The following is a 26532-nucleotide window of genomic DNA, read 5'->3' as shown; positions in this document are numbered from 1 at the left end:
CCCCTCTTCTCTCTCTTGGGGAAGTAGCTAATTCAAATGGATTTCGACCTTCTCTGTAACTGGGCAAATGTGTGGCAAATTAATTTTAATGTTCAAAAAAATGTATTGCATATTGGTTAACACTTTAGGTAGCCATTATAAGTGATCATATCTATAAGCATGTTACTAATTATGCCATTAAGAATTATAGAGTATGATTAGAAATACTAAAGACTATTATTATAAAGTTTTGCCATTGATTCTTTCGTTTCTATTATTTGTAATGAGTTATAATTGATATTGTCTGTCTGTCTCCCTGTCTGCCTGTCTGTCTGTCTGTCTGCCTGTGTCTGTTTGTCTGTCTGTGTGTGTTAGTCTGTCTGTCTGTCTGTCTGCCTGTCTGTGTCTGATTGTCTGTCTGTCTGTCTGCCTGTGTCTGTTTGTCTGTCTTTGTCTGTCTGTCTGTCTGTCTGTGTGTGTCTGTTTGTCTGTCTGTCTGTGTCTGTTTGTCTATCTGTCTGTCTGTCTGCCTGTCTGTGTCTGTCTGTTTGTCTGTCTGTCTGTCTGTGTGTGTTTGTCTGTCTGTCTCTCTGTCTGTCTGTGTCTGTCTGTCTGTCTGTCTGCCTGTCTGTGTCTGTCTGTTTGTCTGTCTGTCTGTCTGTCTGTCTGCCTGTGTCTGTTTGTCTGTTTGTCTGTCTGTCTGTCTGTCTGTCTGCCTGTCTGTCTGTGTGTCTGTTTGTTTTGTGTGTCTGTCTGTCTGCCTGTGTCTGTCTGTCTCTCTGTCTCTCTGCCTGCCTGCCTGTCTGTCTGTGTGTCTGTCTGTCTCTCTGTCTGTCTGCGTGTCTGTGTGTCGGTGTGTCTGTCTCTCTCTATATGTCTTTTGCAGTACACTTATTCAATTTTGTTAGTTTTTTTTTGTGAGTGTTTGTTTTTTTGCTGTTGTTTATAACCACTTATAACGAATCCCTAAACTAAAGTGTTTCTGCGTATTGGGTGTAATAATCCAAGTTATAAATATAAAATGGACAGGATGGAAATAGAGGACTTCAGAATTAAAAGTATCTCGCCAATGTTGGGAGGCAATTAAAAAAGCATGTTGGGGTATATTGCGAAAAGCGTGGAATACAAGATTAGAGAGGTTATGCTGAGAGTATGCAAGGTCCTAGTTAGACCCCACCTAGAATACTGGGTGCAGTTTTGGTCAAAACAGAAATCAACGCCATGGAGAAGGCAGAGAGAAGGGCAACTCAGCTGACCCCAGGGCTGAACGACATGAGGAATTAAATCTCTTCAGCCTGGGAGACAGAAGGGGAAGGAGGGACTTGATTGAAAAGTCTATAAAAACCCTAAATGATCTAGATAAAGTGAACTCAATAATATGACTTCAAGTTTAGCACAGAGAGAACAAGAGGGACTAAATGGAAGCGGTCGAGTTTAGAACAGAAGGGAGGAAGCATTTTTTTTTTACACAGTTATAAATGCATGGACTAGCCGACCAGGTGAAGCGGTAGGATCTGAAACACTGGGAACATTTAAAAAAACATTCTGTGCTTTTAAATGAGGGACGCGACTTGATGGGCCGAATGGCCTTGTCTCGCTCCCAAACTTAATTGTAAAGGTGAGGGAAGGACAGCCTCTCCTCCTCTCCCTTCCTCCTCCTCCTCTCCCCTTACTCCCCATCCCCCTTTTCCTCCTCCTCCACCTCCGCCTCCACATCCCCCCCTCCCCCTCCCTCTCCCTTCCCCCCCGCTCCGTACAAATCCGCCAGCTTCTCAAACCGGGGCCCCCAGTCCTCGGGCCCCCCCTCCCCCGCCCCCCTGCTGCCCTCCGACCCCAGGGAGCTCAGTGACCCCGCCAGCGACCCCTCACCCTCATAGCCATACACCTGGATCGAATCGTATGGGGTCAGGGAGGGGTCGCAATCCGCCTGGACCAATCGGAGCCTAAGGAACTCGGAGACGCTCAAACACAGCTCCCCACCCCTCCCGTCCAGCCCCCCCGGGTTCAACCCCCTATCTGGGGGGCGGCCGACCAGACAAGGGGGGTTGAGAAACCCCCCCACCTCCAGCCTCTCCCCCCTGTTGCAGGCGAACCCCAGAATCTGCCCGCTGAACCTGCGTCCCGCCACATAAAACTGTGCAGGCTTCACATCCTGCCTCGCTAGGAAGTACCCACCCCCCATCCCACCGCCCCCCCCGGGGTAGGTACAGGACAGGTAGGAAGGAGTCCCGGCTGTGCCCATTGATTCAGGCGGCCCTGACTGCGCACTCAGGTCTGGCTGTCTCCTCACCCCCGCTGTTCCCTCCCCTGGCGCGCTGCCCTCATTCCTCAAGGTGCCAGCCTGGGAGTTGGCTGCAGAATTGTCATTTCTCATAGTGCCATTATTGAAGCCCATAGAGCCATTATCCTCTCTCATAGTGCCAGTAATGAAGCCCATAGCACTGCTGTCTTTTCTCATAGTGCCAGTAATGAAGCCCATAGCACTGCTGTCTTTTCTCATAGTGCCATTACTGAAGCCCGTAGAGCCATTATCCTCTCTCGCAGTGCCATTATCGTAGCTGGCTGGCCCGTTCTCCTTCCTCACGCTCCGGGTTTGGTATCCCATGGTGCTGCTCCCGTAGGAGACTCCCGCTGGCTCCCCCTCCTTCCGGGGCCACCGGGTCTGTGTTCCGGGGCCGGCCCCGTCTGGGTTCTGCAGGGCCGAGATGTCGAAGGCCTCAGTGTCCTCCTCGCCCCCCCCCTCGTCATCGTAGGTGATGATGTTCTCCCGCACGTCCTCGTCCTCGAACACTGACAGGGAGTCGTGCTTCTGCCGGCGCAGAGAGACGAAGAGGCAGGCGATAGCTGGGGAGGGAGGGAGGGGGAGAGGGGGGGGGGGGAGTCAGTATAATAAAGACTGTTTCAATTTGACAGACAGGAGATTGTACTGCATTGAAATACAACATCTAAAACACACAGACAGACAGACAGACAGACAGACAGACAGGAGAGTGTACTGCATTGAAATACAACATCTAAACAGATAGACAGACACACAGATAGACAGACACACAGATAGGAGAATGTACTGCATTGAAATACAACATCTAGATAGATAGACAGACAGACAGACAGACAGACAGGAGAATGTACTGCATTGAAATACAACATCTAGACAGACAGACAGACAGGAGAATGTACTGCATTGAAATACAACATCTAGACAGACAGACAGACAGACAGACAGGAGATTGTACTGCATTGAAATACAACATCTAGATAGACAGACAGACAGACAGGAGAATGTACTGCATTGAAATACAACATCTAGACAGACAGACAGACAGACAGACAGGAGAATGTACTGCATTGAAATACAACATCTAGATAGATAGACAGACAGACAGACAGGAGAATGTACTGCATTGAAATACAACATCTAGATAGATAGACAGACAGACAGACAGACAGGAGATTGCACTGCATTGAAATACAACATCTAGATAGATAGACAGACAGACAGACAGGAGATTGCACTGCATTGAAATACAACATCTAGACAGATAGATAGATACTTTCATCAGTCACAATTCACAAAATTCATCAGTCACAATTCACAATATTACATATTTACAAATAAATATTGAGGATTCCTCCACCAGTCTCACAAAGAGCACCACCAATACACCAATTCAAAACAAACATATCTAAACCATTTATCCTGCTGTAATATTTTAAATCCAGCTTAATCCTGCTAATCACAAGCATTCTAAAAACAGTACTAACATCTGTTTCACCCACATTAGCAATTTGAGCTGTTCTGCTTTTTCAAATAGACAGCTTGGCTTGCCCTAAAAGAAAATTTGCCATCTGACACACATATTTCCTTCTTTCAGTGTACGATACACCAAAACTAAAAATACAGTTAGAAACGCTCAACCCCAACTTATCAAAAAGGCTCGTCATTAACCCTTTGCGTTCCTATGTCGGACCTGGTCTGGCATTGCAATTATTCCTATCCAGTCCATTGTCGGACTGGGTCCAACATCATCAAAAAAACGCAAAAAAAGGGTTTCTAGTCGTTTTTTCTCCGGAAAAAGCCGAGAAAACCACTCAATGGCCGAGTGAGACCGACAGGAGCCGAGAGAAGCGAAAAAAGAGATGGATCTGAGCAACACACATAGCCCCTGCACCACAGAGATCACACAGCCATAAACAAACAAGATAGCTGCTTCCGCATCCAGCGCTCAAAGAATATCACAGACATTTGCAGAGCTTTTTGAGATGTTATAGTAATAAAATAATGACTTGGATCGCATTATTGAGGAGTTTGGTGATAAAACGAGTGATCAGGAGATGATTTATCGGTATGCACGACTATGAAGAGGTATGTGATAAATACAGCGAACAAGGAGCGAGGCTGGAGATGCAGTACTGAGTGTCCTGTTGATATGCAGAGACTTTTAAACCTGTTTTACTGTGAAAAAAATACTTTTAAAAAGCGCGTCTAAAATTAACTGCGCGTGTGAGAGTAAATTGGACGTGACGCGCCTGACGCTCGCTGAATAAATGGACCACTAAGGGCTAATATACAATTATTATCTTCCCCATCCGGGCTGATCGATGGGGAAATCAATAAAGAGGGAAAAGGGGTCTCAAGCGGGTTGAAAATGCTTTCAGAAAAACCTTTTGTTATGACCTCCTGCTGCTCACTGGAGAGGGCTGTACGCACCTGAGAAAGCAACATCCAAGCTACGCTGACCCCAGGGTTGAGGATCGGTCCTGTGGACTTCTCCATTTACAATGCTCCACATCTATGAACTCACGCAGCTTTGTAACCCCAGCTTTCACCGTTAATTTTATGAAAGTCTCAGACTCTAATGACTGGACTTTAAAAGCAGGATTAGAAATGACAGGATCCTCAAACAACCAGTATAAATCAAGACCTTCTTCACCTATTTGCACCCTCAAACCCTGCCACGCCCTCAGCAGACTCTGGTAGAAAGGGGGCAGTTTAGAGGAGTCTACCTTGGCAGTATCCAGGAGGAAAAGCTGTTTGTCTAAACCCAGCCCCCAGGCCTGACGCAGAAAGAGCAAAGCCAAGTCTGTCCAAGGAGGTTTCTCGCTGTTATATAACAGCTTCTTTATAGTTTGCAGCCTGAATGTTATACTGGACAGGTCCATCAATCCTTGCCCCACTTCCTGCAGAGGCAGGTACAGCACGCTCTGCTTCAACCCATGTAACCCATCCTGCCAATTGCCTACTAAAAAAGCTTCACTTTTTTGCCCAGTTTATTTTAGCTGATGAAATTCTCTCAAAACTTTTCTGGCTTTCGAACAAATTATTTACATCTGCCTGATTATTTACAAAAACTGAGATGTCATCTGCACAAGCAGATACTTTTATTGGCTGGGTTCCCTGGGATTGAGAGCCCTGTTAAAACCTGTCTAAGTCTGTTAATAAGAGGCTCAATAGAACGAGAATAAAGCATATCTGAAAGAGGACAGCCTTGCCTGATACCCCTGTGGACTGGGAAAAGTGCACTCAGCACCCCGTTGATCTTCAGTAAACTGAAAATGTCACGGTACAGGAACTACATGTGCGATATAAATCCCGGGCCAAATCCGAAGGCTTCACATACCCTCCATAAGTAACTGTGGTTGACTCTGTCAAAGGCTTTCTCTTGATTAAGAGAGATAAGCCCTGCAGGGAGAACAAAAAGTTTGGAGACAGCCAACGTGCCTCGAATTAAAAAAATATTATCAAAGATGCATCTATTGGGCACACAGTAGGTTTGGTCAGGATGTATAACACAGTGCTTAGTCTGTTTGCAAGTGCCTTTGAAATTATGTTATAGTCCGTACACAGCAACGACACAGGCCTCCAGTTCATTATGCTGCACAAGTCTCCTTTCTTTGGCAATAGGGTGATTATTGCTCTCCTACAACTTTCCTTTCTCTAAGCTTTCACAGTAGACTGCATGCAGATCATTTCTTAAGAGTCCTGAAAGTTTTAAAAAATTCAACTGGCAGCCCATCCATTCCTGGAGCTTTTCCAGCTTTCAGCCCCTGGAGGGCGTCAGAGAGCTCCTTCACCACCTCAAAAACATCTCCAGTCTCTAGCCCAATCTATTTGATTTTTAATATCAGTGTGCGCTTCTTGTAAAAAGCCCACTTTTTTACATTTTTCTGACCAAGATACTCAAATAAAGCAGCTCTCTTCAGCTTCTCTCTACCTCCGTTAATGTTTAAGGATCCGATTGTAATAGAATTCATAAAAATATTTTCCAATCCATTTTAAAAAGCATTATTTTTTCAACTGTTTATAACGTTTGCGATCACATTTTTCAAGCGCCAGCGCTCCTGTTCGGTGAGGTTAGAATCGGACGCTTTTTGTAAAGTGAAACGTGCCGATAGTCCTCAACATTAACTCCTCCTCTGCCTTTTGTAATCTCTAAAACGGTTTTATGCTGCTGATGCTATGGCTGCATTCACGGTACTTTTTTGACAGCTAGAGTGCAGACGGGAGTCACTGTCTTTGTAGCCGGAGCTTGGACACGATTTGGAGGTTAGCTGCAAAGCACAGAGAACAAACATGGAAGCCGATTTCGTTGTGATTTGTATTGCAGAGGAGGTGGATGCGATAGAAGTTCAGTACCCTTAAGTTAACTAATAATTTGCTTCATTTGACCTTTTGAATAGTTCAGCTTATAAAATGTTGGAGGATTCAAGTTCCTTATACCATGTTATACTTAACTTGAAACCCCAACTGTTTAAAATGATTTTAAGGCTCTGATTAGGCAAATTATTCCTTAAGGGTTGAATGAAGTCATTGAGAGCAGCTCGGTTGGATCAAAAACCAGCAGAGGCACAGAGTACATTGGGTACTCCAAGACCAGGGTTCAAAACCCCTGAGTTATATAATAGTGATAACTTATACAAGCTCCTTTTCTGTGTTATTCACACCTCCAGCCCATGCTACTCCACTACTCTGCTTACTCCACTGGCTCCCAATCACCGCTCGCATCCAGTTCAAGACTCTTGTACTAGCCTACAGATGCCTTGACCAGACTGCACCCAGCTACCTCCAGACCCTCATCTCTCCCTACACCGCCACTCGACCTCTCCGCTCCGCCTGCACTAGAAGACTGGCTCTACCTCCGCTATGCTCCTCTGCCTCCAGAGCCCGCTCCTTCTCCACCCTTGCTCCGCAGTGGTGGAATGACCTTCCTACAGATGTCAGGACTGCCCAGTCCCTGACCACATTCCGGCGCCTCCTTAAGACTCACCTCTTCAAACAGCACCTGTAGAACTCCTCTGTTGTATCCTGGGACACTATCACCCTTCATTTAAATGTGCTTTATTTTGCTCTTATCTGCCCCCTATTTTACTGCATTTAATCCTGTACTTCAGAATATTGTAATCTGCCAAGTGTTTAACCTGTAGTATTTTGTACTTAATCATATCCTGATGTAACTATCACTATTTAATCATATCCTGATGTAACTATCACTATTATCTGCTGTATTATTGAATTGTGGTTTGTCACACTTGAACAAAAATTATTGTATTTCTTGCTCTTATTGTATTACTTGTATTGTAACGCTTGAAATGTATTTGCTTACGATTGTAAGTCGCCCTGGATAAGGGCGTCTGCTAAGAAATAAATAATAATAATAATAATAATAATAGGTGGCAGTAGCACGTAGAGTGAGGACCGGGTTTGGTTGCAGACACACTTCTTTGTCAGCTACCACTACTCTGTTGTTTGAAGCCGTGGCTGCTCCAGGAGATGCGCGATCTGTGCTCGGGAGATGCGTGACCTGGTGACGTCTTTTCCCGATGAGTTCACGCAGATGGCGAACTTGGAAGGGTTTTGCACAAAATCTGCACAGAATCTGCGCAGCATTAGGAAAATATGCATATGTAGCGTTCTCGGTTCCCGCAGGCAGGCGCATCACACAGGGCGAGGCAATCCACACACAGGCGGAGGGCGGGCGCGAACCCGGGACCTCTCGCACTGAAGCATAGCGCCGATACCGCTGTACAAAAGAGCCGGCTCCTTTGCTAGGAGCGTATATCGGGCTTATGTCTTTGTGTGTGATTACGTCACCTACCAGCCCTACTGCTGCCTTCCCCCGTGCACGCTACACGTACGTGAACGCAGCCTATACCCTGCTCCAGAAAGAGATGAATCTGATGTCTGAGAACAGTCAGTCACACTCGCCTCCTCCTCACTGTCTATCCCTGGGCTCTCCTGTGGAGCCCTGCAGGCAGCACTAATACTCCACAGCATGTCGCTTCACTCTGCTTAAGCTGAGGAGCTGTATTCAGCTCGGCCGCACTATCATTTGACACATTTCCTTTTTTATTTGCAGCTCCATCAGCTGTCCTTTTCCTCTGCCGTTTCTTTATAGGAGTTTTTAAATTCAAAATCTGACCCTATTATGTCCTTTGAGTCGCTCCTGGCTTCCTGCACCTTTGTCTGCCCAGTTTCCTCTCTCTCTCTCTCTCTCTCTCTCTCTCTCCCTGCCTGCGCTCACTCTCTTTTCCTTCCTCCTTTTTTCCTTCATCATTATCTTGCTCGGGGCAAGTCCTAACAATACAGATACTTCATTGCATCCGTGGTTGCAAAAATGACGCATTGAGTTTCCTCTATTTTAGAATCATAGAATTTTAAAATCTGACTGCGATATGCTTCAGCTTTGGGGATTGATTGCTTAGCATGATTCTCTTGGGACTTGAAACGATCTGACCGTATCGAGAAAGTGCCTTCTGTATCAGATCGTTTTTTTAAAAAAAGGAGGAACATTTGAAAGAATGACCTTTCTGGAAGGTAAAGCCAGCGTTGACACTGTAACAAATGTATCTTTTACCACAATTCCTTTCTCCAGATCTTCAGCAACGAGATCAGTCTCGCTCAGAAAAGCTACAATTGGTCCATTCATTCTTGACTCAAATTTAATATTGCCACAACCACACACAACAACCTAACGCCAGAACACACTGCTCTAAAGAAGCAAACCCCTCCGTCACTATCTTCACCCCGTGACGGCTTTCAAAAGAAAAGTTTGGGGGTGCTCCCCTCCCCCTCGAATTGGCCATTCAGACCTAAAGCTGACAAAGTCCAGATTATTATTTATTAGCAGACGCCCTTATCCATGGCGACTTACAATTGTTACAAGATATCACATTATTTTTACATACAATTACCCGTTTATACAGTTGGGTTTTTACTGGAGCAATCTAGGTAAAGTACTTTGCTCAAGGGTACAGCAGCAGTGTCCCCCACCTGGGATTGAACCCACGACCCTCCGGTCCAGAGTCCAGAGCCCTGACCACTACTCCACACTGCTACTTTTAGTTATCACACAAAAACACTTTAGTATCACAAATAAATAAATAAACGATGGTAACCAAGTAAAGTGGGGCTTGCTTTAGGAAAAGTGGTCAAAATTTCAGTTGTTTGTAAAAAGTTAGAGAAATTTTAGTTGACGCGGTTACTAAAACAGCTGTACCTCTTGACTGGTAAAAGTTATTTCTGTTTTGATTTCAGATTTGAATAGCAGAGAAGTAGAGGAAGATTCCATATGCTCAAACTTTTTGTCTTACTTGTTGGGAAAGTGGTCAAAGTAGCTGATTTATGTCAAAAGTCACATCGTTTACAGTAAATAGAAAGTTGGAAGTCTGGGAGTTTTTAAACAACCATTAAAGTGAATGAAGATGGACAAAAAAAGGACAAAAAGCTTAATAGTTTAAAAAGTATAAAAGTTGTATACTTTTAAAGTTTGAACAGCGTTTCTAGCTTAAACGGTGTAAGAGGAGTAGCGTGCCAAAGAATAAGAAGAAGAAGAAGAAGTATGTCAAAAATTTAAAGTGGAGACTCTTGCTTCGCAAGCCCCACTAATAAATAAATGAACAATAGAAAAAAACGATGCTCCCTAATCACACCGCAAACCTCTCCACTCTCACAACAGCATCCACTCAATCCTCATACTCCCAGCATGCACCATGACACAGAATAGACAGACAGACAGACAGACAGACAGACAGACAGATAGATAGATAGACAGACAGACAGACAGACAGATAGACAGACAGACAGACAGACAGACAGATAAACAGATAGACAGATAGACAGATAGACAGATAGACAGATTGACAGATAGACAGACAGACAGTGTAGCGTCATGGTGGGTCATAATATCATTCGGTGTATGAAATTAACAGAATTGAAATATACAGAAGGGGGTCTTAAGCCATCGTTCAGAAACAAGGACCAGGGGTCACAAATGGAGATTAGATAAAGGGGCATTCAGAACAGAAAATAGGAGGCACTTTTTTACACAGAGAATTGTGAGGGTCTGGAACCAACTCCCCAGTAATGTTGTTGAAGCTGACACCCTGGGATCCTTCAAGAAGCTGCTTGATGAGATTCTGGGATCAATAAGCTACTAACAACCAAACGAGCAAGATGGGCTGAATGGGGCCTCCTCTCGTTTGTAAACTTTCTTATGTTCTTATGTTCTTATATTCTCTGTGTCTACTTGGTTTCTGCTCACAAACTCCCTCACTGACAAAGAATGCTTTTAAAAAGAGTTGTAAGCTAACTGCTGGACGCGAGTTTTATCTTTCCCTATCACTGAATGAATCATTTAGGCGCTGGCAGTATCTTGCAGAAGGCAAGCCAGACAGTTACTTTTGACACCTCGAACAGAGAACAGTACCTCTCCTAAATACAACGCTCCAGGCAAGAGACAGAGAGAGCTCCCCACACAAAGAGCTAGCCATAAGTGCTGCCCAAATGCACTACCCACACTAATCAAGTTCCCCACAGAACGAACAGTGCTCCAGGCAAGAGAGAGCGCTCCCCGCACGAGGCACGGGTCTTTGAACTTTGACAATCAGTTGGAGCACTGAAATGGAAGCTAGACTGCTCTGAAGAAAGTTGCTGAAATCATGGGAGCATAATTGGCAAGGAAGACCCAATGTTCTGAATAACAGTTAAAATCATCTCTGAGGAAGGGCCTCAGAGACTGAATCAGTAAGCGGGATATGGCATTAATCAGCATTAATGTCTCTCCACTTAGCCGCACGAAACGAACTGAGGCAAAGCCATCAAGTTCTGCTTTTGGAAGATCCAGAGAGAATCACAACAAGTCTTCAGATCCACAGAGCTGCAGTGTTCATCAACACAGATTGACTTCTTTATATGGAAATCGATAAGTATTCAACATATCTAACATGAAAGAGAAAGTAACTGAAGCATATCAAGTTTAGTGGATAAACTGTTATGGGAATATTATTATTATTATTATTATTATTATTATTATTATTTATTTCTTAGCAGACGCCCTTCTCCAGGGCGACTCACAATTCTTACAAGATATCACATTATTTTTACATACAATTCCCCATTTATGCAGTTGGGTTTTTACTGGAGCAATCTAGGTAAAGTACCTTGCTCAAGGGTACAGCAGCAGTGTCCCCCACCTGGGATTGAACCCACGACCCTCCGGTCAAGAGTCCAGAGCCCTGACCACTACTCCACACTGCTGCCCCAATAGAATATAACTCCGTGTTTTAGAGTGTGTAAGAAATGTATTTATTTTGTTGAAATGTGCAAAGGAGTGACGAGGCTGTGTGGTCCAGTGGTTAAAGAAAAGGGCTTGTAACCAGGAGGTCCCCGGTTCAAATCCCACCTCAACCACTGACTCATTGTGTGCCCCTGAGCAAGTCACTTAACCTCCTTGTGCTCCGTCTTTCGGGTGAGACGTAGTTGTAAATGACTCTGCAGCTGATGCATAGTTCACACACCCTAGTCTCTGTAAGTCGCCTTGGATAAAGATGTCTGCTAAATAAACTAATAACAATAAATGCTCATTGATCATGCCCCATTTCTGAGTAAATTTGAAAATATAATCAACTGAGGTTGATAACATATTATAAGTTTGGTAGATCACGTCTAAACTTAATTAACACGGTCTAACGAATTTGCTAAATGAGGTACCGTTCCATCCTGAATGGGAAGCTTAAGAAGATTAATTCTCGTGCTTATTGATATGAATTACAACGAGAGACGGGTATTGAAAATACTAATGCAAAGTAGACACGTTGTGTGATCAGCCAGATTTAATATTAGTAGATTAACCATGTACGCTAATGATGTTATGCTTGTTGGAATCGTTTGACTATGCAATCAAGAGAATTGTGAGGGTCTGGAACCAACTCCCCAGTAATGTTGTTGAAGCTGACACCCTGGGATCCTTCAAGAAGCTGCTTGATGAGATTCTGGGATCAATAAGCTACTAACAACCAAACGAGCAAGATGGGCCGAATGGCCTCCTCTCGTTTGGAAACTTTCTTATGTTCTTATCAATGAACTGTATGCTATTCATGCATATCTCTAACCAATAATCTTTCCTTTCTCTAATATTAGATTACTTGTGCACCCCTGTTTATTCCTAAATAAACTATTGTTTTATATTTCTGACAGGTTGTGTGAATGGCGGTGATTGCCCAAGGGAATTTAAATATGTCTCATTTCTTACATTTTGATGTTCTCAAACAGGGCGACTAGAGACTAATTTATATTTAAATAAATTGCATGCATAATTCACTACAACACACACGCATGTATCTCCCAGTGCCTCACCCAGTAGAGTTGCGATGCAGGCCAGTATAGCGAGCAAGGCCCCAGTGCTGAGTCCCGTCGCTGGAGAGGCGAGCTGGAGGGGGCGACAGGAGCTCAGACCCGGATGGACACTGTCCTGCTGGACACTGTCCCTGCCCTGTCCACACTCACACACCGACACAGTCACCGTCCCCGTGCTGGACAGAGGGGGCTGTCCACTGTCCCACACCACCACGGGGACAAAGACAGGGGACAGGTGGGGGCGAGAGGGGAAGGGGGAGAGGAGGAGGAGACTGGCTGTGTTATCTGTAAAGAGAGAGAGAGAGAGAGAGAGAGAGAGGGAAAGAAAGAGAGAAGGAGATATTCTACTGATTAGGGCTGTGCTGAAACTCCTAATCGCCTTTAAGAAATATTTATTTATTAATTAATTTATTTATTTATTTATTTATCGTCCGGTATTCAATAAATTCACTCGTCATCGTGTTGATTACAAAACAAGAGAACCTGTCCTTCCCTCACCTTTACAATCAAGTGCTTTTAAAAGCCGATTAGAAGAGAATTTCATCTCATCCGGAGCGCTGTCTGTCTGTCTGTGTGTTTCAGGGCGCTGTCTGTGTGTGTGTGTGTCTGTGTGTTTCAGGGCACTGTGTGTGTGTGTGTGTCTGTCTGTGTGAGTCTGTGTGAGTGTGTGTGTGTGTGTGTTTCAGGGCACTGTGTGTGTGTGTCTGTCTGTGTGTCTGTGTGTGTGTGTGTCTGTGTGTTTCAGGGCGCTGTGTGTCTGTGTGTGTGTGTGTGTGTGTGTGTGTGTGTGTGTCTGTGTGTCTGTGTGTTTCAGGGCGCTGTGTGTGTATGTGTGTGTATGTGTGTGTCTGTGTGTGTGTGTCTGTGTGTCTGTGTTTCAGGGCGCTGTGTGTGTATGTGTATGTGTGTCTGTATGTTTCAGGGCGCTGTGTGTCTGTGTCTGTGTGAGTCTGTGTGAGTGTGTGTGTGTGTGTGTGTGTGTGTGTGTGTGTCTGTGTGTTTCAGGGCGCTGTGTGTCTGTGTGTGTGAGTGTGTGTGTGTCTGTCTGTCTGATGTTGAGGTTTTTGTTGATAAGTCTGTGTTGATGTTCCTCTCATCCCGGGCTCTGACATTTTTATAAAATGTTTTCAATGTCGGTGAAAATGCCAGCGCCCCAGATGAGAGAAAAATAATCTCCAATCGGCTTTTAAAGTTAACTGACATTTATTATAATGAATTAACTAATTCATTAGTTAATAGTTAGATCGATAGACACCCAATAATGACTTCCCCTGCTGACACACACACAGACAGACAGACAGACAGAGAATTGTGAGGGTCTGGAACCAACTCCCCAGTAATGTTGTTGAAGCTGACACCCTGGGATCCTTCAAGAAGCTGCTTGATGAGATTCTGGGATCAATAAGCTACTAACAACCAAACGAGCAAGATGGGCTGAATGGGGCCTCCTCTCGTTTGGAAACTTTCTTATGTTCTCATGTTCTTATGACAGACAGACAGACAGACACACTGACACTGACAGACACACACACACTCTCTCTCTCTACCTCGGTTGTCTTTCACAGTGAAGTTCTTCTCCGTTGCAGAGTCGGGGAGCAGTTTGAAATGAATCCGACTGTCGTCTCCCTGCTCATCCTGATCGACCGCACCAATCACCTGGACCAGCTGAGAGAGGGAGGCATGGAAAAGAGAACGAGAACAACAGGGACTTAACATGGACCTCGGACACACACACACACACACACACACACACACTGACACACACACACACACACACACACACACACACACACACACACTGACACACACACACACACACACACACACACACACACACACACTGACACACACACACACACACACACACTGACACACACACACACACTGACACACACACACACACACACACACACACACTGACACACACACACACACACACACACTGACACACACACACACACACACACTGACACACACACAGTGACACACACACACACACACACACACACTGACACACACACACACTGACACACACACACACACACACACACACACACACACAGACACACACACGCAGGCACACACACACACACACACACACTGACACACACACACACACACACTGACACACACACACACACACACAGACACACTGACACACACACACTGACACACACACACACACACACTGACACACACACACACTGACACACACACACACAGACACACACACTGACACACACACACACACACACTGACACACACACACACACACACAGACACACAAACACACACGCACACTGATACACACACACACACACACAGACTGACACACACACACTGATACACACACACACACACACACACACAGACTGACACACACGCAGACACACACACACTGATACACACACACTGATACACACACACACACACAGACTGACACACACACACACTGACACACACACACACAGACAGACACAGACACACACTGACACACAGACACACATAGACTGACACACAGACACACACACACAGACACACAGACAGACACAGACACACACACACACACACACGCACACACACACACACACAGACTGACACACACACACACACACACACACAGACTGACACACACACACACACACTGACACACACACACACACACAGACACACACAGACTAACACACAGACAGACACAGACACACACTGACACACAGACAGACACAGACACACACACACAGACACACACACACTGACACACACACTGACACACACACACAGACACACACACACAGACACACTGACACACAGACAGACACAGACACACACACACACACACACTGACACACAGACACACACACACACAGACACACACACACTGACACACACACACACACACACACACACACACTGACACACAGCCTGACACACAGACACACACAGGCTCCCCTGTGTGAGCTACGCTGTGTGCGCCTTCGTTCTGCAGCAATACCCCTCTGCATTGCACTGGCAAAAACCTGATACAGACAAAGTCACCTACCTCTGGGTCAGGATCAGGGAAACATTTTAAATCAAAATATATAATACTAGGAGTGAGAGGATGGCTATTTTAATAACCATTAAACAGCATATATATTGAAATGGTTTAATTAGTCTTATCAATTATTTAACAATGTGTCCCAGTTCTGAGCTTTGAAAATCTGAAAATCACCCAACAGAGAGCCGGCCGCTGCTAAATTATCTTACCCCCCATAGAGTTTAGCGTTTTGTGTTTCAGTAAATCTCTCCTGGGTGGGGGTGTGTGTGGGTGGGTGGGTCATGTGACTACTCCAGACCCAATGAGAAGCGATCATCATCTTTGACTCCAGAACGGAGCGTTGCTGTCTCTATCGGAGGTTTCTAGCACCCTGGTCCCAGGTTCACTCCCCCGGGCCTCTGTAACCCTCACCTGCCCCGGCTTGGCGTTGTCACAGACTGCAACCTGGAACCCGTGCTGCAGCTCGGGGGGGTTATCGTTCAGGTCCAGGGTTCGAATCGCCACCAGAGCTCGAGAAGACTGCGCTGGGCTGTCTGAGGAACACAGAATCCGCATTTCAAAGGGTAAAATAATCACAGAATACACCAAGAATACAGTACGTCATAATCAAAGAGTATAAAGAACATACCAATTAACCCTAACCCTAAATACACACTGCGGATTCTATAAGAAAGAATTAGACACTCACACAGAGACACACACACACACACACAGATGCACACACGCTGCTCTGCTCTACTTACTCATTTCCGTTGCTATGACGGTGATGTTGTGCCAGTCGCTGCTCTCTCGGTCCAGTTCTGTGGTGGTTCTGATGGTCCCGTCTCGTGGGTCGATACTGAACAACCTCTCCGGGTCTGAGTGTGGGTCAATAAAGAACCTGGAAGAGAGAGGAGAGAGATGAGAGAAGAGAGAGGAGAGATGAGAGATGAGAGATGAGAGATGAGAGAGGAGAGGTGAGAGAGGAGAGAGGAGAGAAGAGAGAGGGGAGAGATGAGAGGAGAGAGGAGAGATGAGAGAGGAGGCCAGAGATGAGAGAGGAGAGGTGAGAGAGGAGAGAGGAGAGGAGAGAGAGGGGAGAGATGAGAGGAGAGAGGAGAGATGAGAGAGGAGGCCAGAGATGAGAGAGGAGAGGTGAGAGAGGAGAGAGGAGAGGAGAGAGAGGAGAGGAGAGAGGAGAGAGAGGAGAGATGAGAGAGGAGAGGACAGAGAGGAGAGAGGAGAGAGGAGAGAGAGGAGAGATGAGAGAAGAAAGAGGGGAGAGAAGAAAGAGGGGAGAGATGAGAGAGGAGAGATGAGAGATGAGAGAGGGGAGAGATGATAGAGGAGAGCAGTGATGAGAGGTGAGAGAGGAGAGAGGAGAGAGGAGAGAGGGGAGAGAGGAGAGATGAGATGATAGAGGAGAGGGGACAGGAGTCACACACAGACTGCCCCTCCTAACACTCCCAACACTGACACACACTGTGCAGAAATTATCATCCTGAGCGACTCGAATGGGAAGTATCTGAATGAGATGCTCCTCTTCCCTGGAGTAAAGACGATCTGGTACCCAACAACACAGACTGCCCTGGACTGAGCAACACCAAGCACATCCTGATACACACCGGGACCAACGACCTGAGCGCACGCAGGGGCGACGTGACCGATGGGGATGATGTGACACGACGTGTGTGTGTCTGTAGAGGTATGCATGTATGTGTGCACAGGTGTGTGTATATATAATAATAGAGGCATGTGTTTGGGCGTGTGCATGATGTATATATGTGTGTATGTAATGTATGTGTATGCATATCTGTACATAACATAATACCTTCTCATCTAAATAATTATTGAAACTACATGGATATACATAGTACATATAGCTAAGTCTCCTATACAGATAATCCCATGGATATTTATCATTATTAAATAAATAAATAAATATATTAACGAGGGGTGAAGATGAACCCACGCTGTCCTCCGAAGCGTCTGCCGTCAGCCGCCCGCTTTTTTACACTCTGCAGCATCACCGTGCAGCCGCCTCAGAGCTACAGCGTCGGAGGACAACGCAGCTCTGGGCAGCTTACAGGCAAGCCCGCAGGCGCCCGGCCAGACCACAGGGGTCGCTGGTGCGCGGTGAGCCGAGGACACCCTGACCGACCTAACCCTCCAGACTCTGGGCTCTGTGCTGCTGTGTGGCGAGTTCAACGCCAGGACTGGCAGAGAGGTCGACCACATCGGCACAGAGGGGAACAGCCCCCTATTTGGAGACACCCCTCTGTACCGCACACACGTCACCACACACAGGCACAACCACGACAGTGTGGAGAATAGTGGGACGCAGAGAGTGCATCTCTGCAAAGGCCTGGGTCTGTACACCGTTAACGGCAGGACCAGGGGGGACTCTCTGGGTAGATTCACTTATAGCTCAGTGTTAGGCAGTAGTGTGGTAGACTATGCCATTACAGATATGCAGTGTGGAGTAGTGGTTAGGGCTCTGGACTCTTGACCGGAGGGTCGTGGGTTCAATCCCAGGTGGGGGGGGGGACACTGCTGCTGTACCCTTGAGCAAGGTACTTTACCTAGATTGCTCCAGTAAAAACCCAACTGTATAAATGGGTAAATTGTATGTAAAAAATAATATGATATCTTGTAACAATTGTAAGTCGCCCTGGATAAGGACGTCTGCTAAGAAATAAATAATAATACCAGTACAATAATAATGGCCATACAACTTTTGAAAAAACATATTTGAAAAATTGGCAATAAAATTGAAACTCAAAAAACAAACCCAAAGAAAAATGGTTTGACAACAAATGTGCATCAGCTGGAAAGCACCCGAGGCAGCTGTCAAACCAGAAACACAGGGAGCCCAGTCATAAGGAACTACGCCTCAGCACCACCAGGCTCTGAAGCAGCACAAACACCTCCGAAATAAGGAATCAGTGCAGGTCCAAAGAACTGACCCAAACTGAAGACGCTTATTTGGGGAGCTGTGGGAAAAAAAATGAAACGCCTCAAAAATAACACCAAAAAAAAACTGACAATCCAAACTGGCAACATTTGGAAAAAAAACTATTTTCAAAAAATAGAATACATAAACAATTCAAAGAATTAGGAACAACACTCAAAGATAACCAAAACCCACTGGACACCCCGATCACTCTGCTAGAGCTCTCAAAGAAACTGCAGATCCTCAAGCCCAGGAGAGCCCGTGGGCCTGACAGCATCAGCACTGAGATGCTCAAACACAGCAGCCCTAAGCCCTCCTCAAGCTCTTCAACCTAGTCCTGAGAGCTGTCTGTCTCCCTGAGAGCTGTCTGTCTCCCTCAGAGCTGTCTGTCTCCCTGAGAGCTGTCTGTTTCCCTCAGAGCTGTCTGTTTCCCTGAGAGCTGTCTGTCTCCCTGAGAGCTGTCTGTTTCCTTGAGAGCTGTCTGTCTCCCTCAGAGCTGTCTGTCTCCCTCAGAGCTGTCTGTATCCCTCAGTGCTGTCTGTCTCCCTGAGAGCTGTCTGTCTCCCTGAGAGCTGTCTGTTTCCCTCAGAGCTGTCTGTCTCCCTGAGAGCTGTCTGTTTCCCTGAGAGCTGTCTGTCTCCCTGAGAGCTGTCTGACTCCCTGAGAGCTGTCTGTTTCCCTCAGAGCTGTCTGCTTCCCTCAGAGCTGTCTGTTTCCCTCAGAGCTGTCTGCTTCCCTCAGAGCTGTCTGTCTCCCTGAGAGCTGTCTGCTTCCCTCAGAGCTGTCTGTTTCCCTCAGAACTGTCTGTTTCCCTGAGAGCTGTCTGTCTCCCTCAGAGCTGTCTGTTCCCCTCAGAGCTGTCTGTCTCCCTGAGAGCTGTCTGTTTCCCTGAGAGCTGTCTGTTTCCCTCAGAGCTGTCTGCTTCCCTCAGAGCTGTCTGTCTCCCTCAGAGCTGTCTGTTTCCCTCAGAGCTGTCTGTCTCCCTGAGAGCTGTCTGTCTCCCTGGGAGCTGTCTGTTTCCCTGAGAGCTGTCTGTATCCCTCAGAGCTGTCTGTCTCCCTGGGAGCTGTCTGTTTCCCTGAGAACTGTCTGTATCCCTCAGAGCTGTCTGTCTCCCTCAGAGCTGTCTGTTTCCCTGAGAGCTGTCTGTTTCCCTCAGAGCTGTCTGTCTCCCTGAGAGCTGTCTGTCTCCCTGAGAGCTGTCTGTTTCCCTGAGAGCTGTCTGTTTCCTTGAGAGCTGTCTGTCTCCCTCAGAGCTGTCTGTCTCCCTGAGAGCTGTCTGTTTCCCTGAGAACTGTCTGTCTCCCTCAGAGCTGTCTGTCTCCCTGAGAGCTGTTTGTCTCCCTCAGAGCTGTCTGTTTCCCTCAGAGCTGTCTGTCTCCCTCAGAGCTGTCTGTCTCCCTCAGAGCTGTCTGTTTCCCTGAGAGCTGTCTGTCTCCCTCAGAGCTGTCTGTCTCCCTCAGAGCTGTCTGTTTCCCTGAGAGCTGTCTGTCTCCCTCAGAGCTGTCTGTCTCCCTCAGAGCTGTCTGTCTCCCTGAGAGCTGTCTGTCTCCCTCAGAGCTGTCTGTCTCCCTCAGAGCTGTCTGTCTCCCTCAGAGCTGTCTGTCTCCCTCAGAGCTGTCTGTCTCCCTGAGAGCTGTCTGTCTCCCTCAGAGCTGTCTGTCTCCCTCAGAGCTGTCTGTTTCCCTGAGAGCTGTCTGTCTCCCTCAGAGCTGTCTGTCTCCCTCAGAGCTGTCTGTCTCCCTGAGAGCTGTCTGTCTCCCTCAGAGCTGTCTGTTTCCCTGAGAGCTGTCTGTTTCCCTGAGAGCTGTCTGTTTCCCTCAGAGCTGTCTGTCTCCCTCAGAGCTGTCTGTCTCCCTGAGAGCTGTCTGTCTCCCTCAGAGCTGTCTGTTTCCCTGAGAGCTGTCTGTTTCCCTGAGAGCTGTCTGTTTCCCTCAGAGCTGTCTGCTGGCCTCATTACCCCAATCTATAAAAGTAGAGACAAATTCAACCCCAATAACTCCAGAGGCACCTGTGTGAGCAGTAACCTGGGGACGGTGTTCTGCAGTATCAGATACTGGCCTTCCTTACCAAACACAGTGTCTTGAGTAAGAGTCAGATTGGATTTCAAACTAATGAAGGAAAAATATTCGCCTGCTTTATAGACTTTAAAAAGGCATTTGATTCAATTTGGCATGAAGGGCTATTTAATAAAGGTCTTCAAAGTGGTGTAGGGGGTAAAGTCTATGACGTCATAAAATGGATGTACTCGGAAAATAAATGTTAAAAGTGGCGACAAAAGAACAGAATTCTTCACACAAGGGTGTGGGGTGAGACAGGGCTGCAGTCTGAGCCCAACATCTATATCAACGAGCTGGCCACAGTGCTGGAGCAGTCTGCAGCCCCTGGCCTCACTCAACATGACAAAGAAATCAAATTCCTGCTCTATGCAGATGACCTGGTCCTGCTGTCACGCACAGAGCAGGGGCTGCAGCAGAGTCTGGCACAAAGCAATGTCACAAAGAAAACACACTACAAATTCAACCCCCTCAATAAAGATCTGGCTACCCGTTGAAAAAAGACAAATTCTGGGCCCATCTGAGCCAGGCTGAGCCACACTCTGCTCAGAGAGACCCCCAGAGACAACTAGCAAGGAAAAAACGGTGCCAAATGACAGCAATAACATCGAAACAAAATGACATACATTGAGCTTTGGCATATGAAACAAAATTAATTACCAAATTGGGATATTACCCTGGCACAGTATCTCAGGGTAAAAAGACCTAGAAAAATGACCATAGCCTGGCCAAACAGAACAGACTGTGCAGTCACTGTGATCAGGGGGGGGGGGGGGGGGGGGAGACGAAAAAGAGGCGCACCTCCTGCTGTCCTGCTCCAAATACTGGCAAATAAGGGACACATATCTCCCGAAATGATTGAGTCAGTTGACCCAGTTTTCACACCTGTCTGACTCTGAGAAACTGCGGATCCTGCTGAGAGAGGAGGCTCTGACAGCACAGCAGGCAGCCCAGTACGTGTCTCTGTGTCCCAGCCTGAGGGACAGTGTGGAGACACTCAATAGAACTACACTGTTTATTGCTAAATTAATTTTCTTAGCAGATGCCCTTATCCAGGGCGACTTACAATTGTTACAAGATATCACATTATTTTTACATACAATTCCCCATTTATACAGTTGTTTTTTTTACTGGAGCAATCTAGGTAAAGTACCTTGCTCAAGGGTACAGCAGCAGTGTCCCCCACCTGGGATTGAACCCACGACCCTCCGGTCAAGAGTTAAGAAGGAGGGAGGTTGATATTATGTGTTGTTAACTTTGTATTTTATTTTATGTAGCGTTTTGTGTTGAAATGCGTTCGCAACACTGGATCACTCCTGTCATGCTAATACAGTCAATTTGAATTTGAATTTGAGAGGAGATAAGAGAGGGGAGAGAGGAGAGTGGAGGAGGGAGGAGAGTGGAGGAGGGAGGAGAGGGAGGGGAGAGAGGAGAGAGGAGAGGGGGAGAGAGGAGAGAGAGGAGAGAGGAGAGAGAGGTGAGATGAGAGAGGAGAGGGAGGAGAGAGAGGGGAGGGAGGAGAGGAGAGAGGAGAGAGGAGGAGAGAGGAGAGGAGAGGAGGGAGGAGGAGGAAGGAGAGGGAGGAGAGGGAGGAGAGAGGAGAGGGAGGGGATGGAGGAGAGGAGAAAGGAGAGAGAGGAGAGAAGAGAGGAGGGAGGTGAGGGAGGGGAGAGAGGAGAGGAGAGGAGGAAGGAGGGAGGAGAGAGAGGAGAGGAGAGGAGAGAGGAGGAGGAAGGAGAGGGAGGGGATGGAGGAGAGAAGAGAGGAGATAGAGGAGAGAGGAGAGGGGGAGAGGGAGAGAGGAGAGGGAGGAGAGAGGAGAGGGAGGGGATGGAGGAGAGGAGAGAGGAGCTAGAGGAGAGAGGAGAGGGAGAGAGAGGAGAGAGGAGAGGGAGGAGGAAGGAGAGGGAGGGGATGGAGGAGAGGAGAGAGGAGAGAGGAGAGGGAGGAGAGAGGAGAGGGAGGGGATGGAGGAGAGGAGAGAGGAGAGAGAGGAGAGAGAGGAGAGAGAGGAGAGAGGAGAGGGAGGAAAGAGGAGAGATGATTACTTCAACAGCGTTCAGCCCAGAGGAGCTGGTCCGGTTCCGAGCAGCTGATTGATCTCAGAACTTTGTCAAGTCGGGTCTTAAAAGGATCCCAGTGATTCAGCAATGACAACAGGGCCAGGAAACCATTGGTAACACATTCCATCCCCTCCTCTCTCTCTCTGTGTGTGAAGAAGTGTCTCCTTCCCTCTATCTCCTCGGTTCATGTCCCACAACTGTGTGTCTCTGCTCCTGGTGTCTGGCTATCAGGTTAACTGTGTCAGTGATTCAATGTGAATAATACCCATACTGATATGAACGTGTTTAATCTGTTTGAGTCGACCCTGCTGTGGTTTGAAACGTTTCGAAGGCTTTGTCGTTTGACGCTCGGGAGTGCCAGATCCACACTCTCAGTGATATTGTAAGTGTAGCGACTGGCACTAGCTTCCAATGTGGACAGGATTTAAGTGTTTCTAAGTGTGGGGTGTGTCTCCCTCTGATCGTGTTGAGAGGGTGTTTCATTATCTTGCACTGTTTGCTGTGTCAGGAGTGGTCTGTCATACAAGCAGTGCAAGAGACTGAAACACCCTGAGAAAGACTTCTAGTGGAAACGTTTTGCCATTGAATTTACACTGAAGACACTGAGAAAGACTTCTAGTGGAAACGTTTTGCCATTGAATTTACACTGAAGACACTGAGAAAGACTTCTAGTGGAAACGTTTGCCATTGAATTCACACTGAAGACACTGAGAAAGACTTCTAGTGGAAACGTTTGCCATTGAATTTACACTGAAGACACTGAGAAAGACTTCTAGTGGAAACGTTTGCCATTGAATTTACACTGAAGACACTGAGAAAGACTTCTAGTGGAAACGTTTGCCATTGAATTAACAGTGAAGACACTGAGAAAGACTTCTAGTGGAAACGTTTGCCATTGAATTTACACTGAAGATGCTGAGAAAGACTTCTAGTGGAAATGTTTTGCCATTGAATTTCTGAAGTGCCCCCCTCCTGCCCCCCCCCCCCTCGCCCCTCGTTTCTCACCGGATGGGCATGGCCCCCGCAGTGTCGGGGGTCCCGGGCTGCCACGCGCCCCCACAGCGGTCAGGGGGGGGGCTGTTCTCCTGCACCCCCATGCTGTAGTGCGGACTCTGAGAAGCGGGGGGGGGCTCGTTCGCGTCCAGCACGGCCACGCGCACGGTCGCCACGTCCTTGAAGGGGGCCGCGCCGCAGGAACAGGGGGGTCGATGTACGTGTTCACAACCTCCACCCGAAACACAAAGGACTGCCTCCGCTCAAAATCCAGGGGCTGAGAGAGAGAGAGAGAGGGGGGGAGAGAGGAGGGGGGGGGAGAGAGAGAGGAGGAGAGGGGAGAGGGAGAGAGGAGAGAGGAGAGAGGAGAGAGAGAGAGGAGAGAGGGAGAGAGGAGAGAGAGAGAGAGGGAGGAGAGGAGAGGAGAGAGGAGGGGGGGGAGAGAGAGAGGAGAGAGGAGAGAGGGGAGAGGGAGAGAGGAGAGAGGAGGAGGAGGGAGAGAGGAGAGGAGAGAGGAGGGGGGAGAGAGAGAGAGGAGAGAGGGGAGAGGGGAGAGAGGAGAGAGGAGAGAGAGAGGGGGAGAGAGGAGAGGAGAGAGAGAGGGGGGAGAGAGGGAGAGAGAGAGAGAGAGCGGGGAGAGAGAGGGGGAGAGAGGAGAGAGAGAGGGGGGGAGAGAGGGAGAGAGAGAGAGAGGAGAGCGGGGGAGAGAGAGGGGGAGAGAGGAGAGAGAGAGAGGGGGGAGAGAGGGGGAGAGGAGAGAGAGGAGAGAGAGCGGGGAGAGAGAGGGGGAGAGAGGAGAGGAGAGAGAGAGAGGGGGGAGAGAGGAGGGGGGGAGAGGAGAGAGGAGAGAGGGGGAGAGGGAGAGGGGGGGAGAGAGGGAGAGAGGAGAGGAGAGAGGAGGGGGGAGAGAGAGAGGAGAGAGGGGAGAGGGAGGAGAGGGGGGGAGAGAGGAGAGAGGGGGAGAGAGGGAGAGAGAGAGAGAGAGAGAGGGGAGAGAGAGAGAGGGGGGAGAGAGGAGGGGGGGAGAGAGAGAGGAGAGAGGGGAGAGGGAGAGGGGGGGAGAGAGGGAGAGAGGAGAGGAGAGAGGAGGGGGGGGAGAGAGAGGAGAGAGGGGAGAGGGAGGAGAGGGGGGTGAGAGAGGAGAGAGGGGGAGAGAGGGGAGAGAGGAGAGAGAGGGAGAGAGAGGGGGGAGAGAGAGGAGAGGGGGAGAGAGGAGAGGAGAGAGAGAGGGGGGGGTTGGAGAGAGGAGAGAGGAGGGAGAGAGAGACTGCTTTATAACCAGCATTGAACAGACAGACAGACAGGCAGGCAGACAGACAGACAGACAGACAGACACAGACACAGTCACACCCACAAACAGACAGACACAGACAGACACAGACAGACAGACAGGACACACATACAGACAGGACAGGACAGACAGACAGACAGACAGACAGACACAGACACACCCACAAACAGACAGACACAGACAGACACAGACAGACAGGACAGACAGACAGACAGACAGACAGGACAGACAGACACAGACACACAGACACACAGACAGGCAGGCAGGCAGGCAGACCAGACACAGACAGGCAGACAGAACAACCCCCCCCCCCCCTCCCCACCCCCCCCCCCCCCCCCGTACCTGGTTCAGGGTGAGGGACTCCCTCCTCCTCCTGTGTGGTGAGGTTGAAGGCGACCCCCCCCCTCTCCATCGAGGATAGAATATTCCCAGCGCTGCGTTCTCCCCCGACATCGGGGTCCAGAGCGCTAAGACGCCCCACCTGAGCACCGGGGAGGGAGAGCTCGGGAGACAGCGAAGGAGTACATGCCTGCAACACGCCAAGAACACGGGCTGAATACAAACTCATCAACACGGGTTTTATCGCTGCCATTTACTTTGAGTTAATAACTTATTTGAATCTGTTTCTATTCATTTCCATATATCCTGCGGTTTAGCATTGTGAGTCAGTATTCATTGTTGAATTCAAATCAAGGGAAGTAATGTTAAAACTTTACAATGCATTAGTCAGACCTCACCTAGAATATTGTGTTCAGTTCTGGTCACCTCGTTACAAAAAGGATATTGCTGCTCTAGAAAGAGTGCAAAGAAGAGCAACCAGAATTATCCCGGGTTTTAAAAGGCATGTCGTATGCAGACAGGCTAAAAGAATTGAATCTGTTCAGTCTTGAACAAAGAAGACTACGCGGTGATCTGATTCAAGCATTCAAAATCCTAAAAGGTATAGACAATGTCGACCCAGGGGACCTGAAAAAAGAAACAAGGACCAGGGGTCACAAATTAGATAAAGGGGCATTCAGAACAGAAAATAGGAGGCACTTTTTTACACAGAGAATTGTGAGGGTCTGGAACCAACTCCCCAGTAATGTTGTTGAAGCTGACACCCCTGGGGATCCTTCAAGAAGCTGCTTGATGAGATTCTGGGATCAATAAGCTACTAACAACCAAACGAGCAAGATTGGACTGAATGGGGCCTCCTCTCGTTTGGAAACTTTCTTATGTTCTTATGTGAGTCATTATTAATTGTGCATCATTATTAATTGTGAGTCATTATTCTGCCAGCTCTGAGCAACAACAGTATTGTCATTAGCTGCTTGGTTCAGTGTGTCAGATTGATTGAATGCAGTATTTAAGCCCCGTCCCCTTGTCATTAAGCCCCGCCCATGTATTTAAGCCCCGCCCCTTGTGGTTAAGCCCCCACCCATGTATTTAAGCCCCACCCCCACTGTACCAACCTGCCCCCCCGCCCCCCACAGTGAAAACATAGCCCAGGAAAGAGCAATGTGACGTGTGCTGTGTATTGCGATCGCTTGATGATCAAACAAAA

At 47.7% G+C, this 26532-nt stretch overlaps 1 protein-coding gene across 1 annotated transcript; it reads right to left on the bottom strand.

Annotated features, from left to right (window-relative positions):
- Positions 1 to 1648: 1648 nt before the first annotated feature.
- On the bottom strand, positions 1649 to 25439 carry LOC117398045 (cadherin-24-like). The gene is given in 8 exon segments (XM_059016869.1): positions 1649 to 2823; positions 12614 to 12898; positions 14161 to 14278; positions 16062 to 16183; positions 16394 to 16530; positions 23708 to 23904; positions 23907 to 23972; positions 25329 to 25439. Coding segments are annotated over 8 exon segments (2211 nt in total).
- Positions 25440 to 26532: the final 1093 nt, after the last annotated feature.

Source organism: Acipenser ruthenus, chromosome 54, assembly GCF_902713425.1.
Source record: "Acipenser ruthenus chromosome 54, fAciRut3.2 maternal haplotype, whole genome shotgun sequence".
Taxonomy (NCBI): Eukaryota; Metazoa; Chordata; class Actinopteri; order Acipenseriformes; family Acipenseridae; genus Acipenser; species Acipenser ruthenus.
This window is presented reverse-complemented; position numbering and strand designations above follow the sequence as displayed.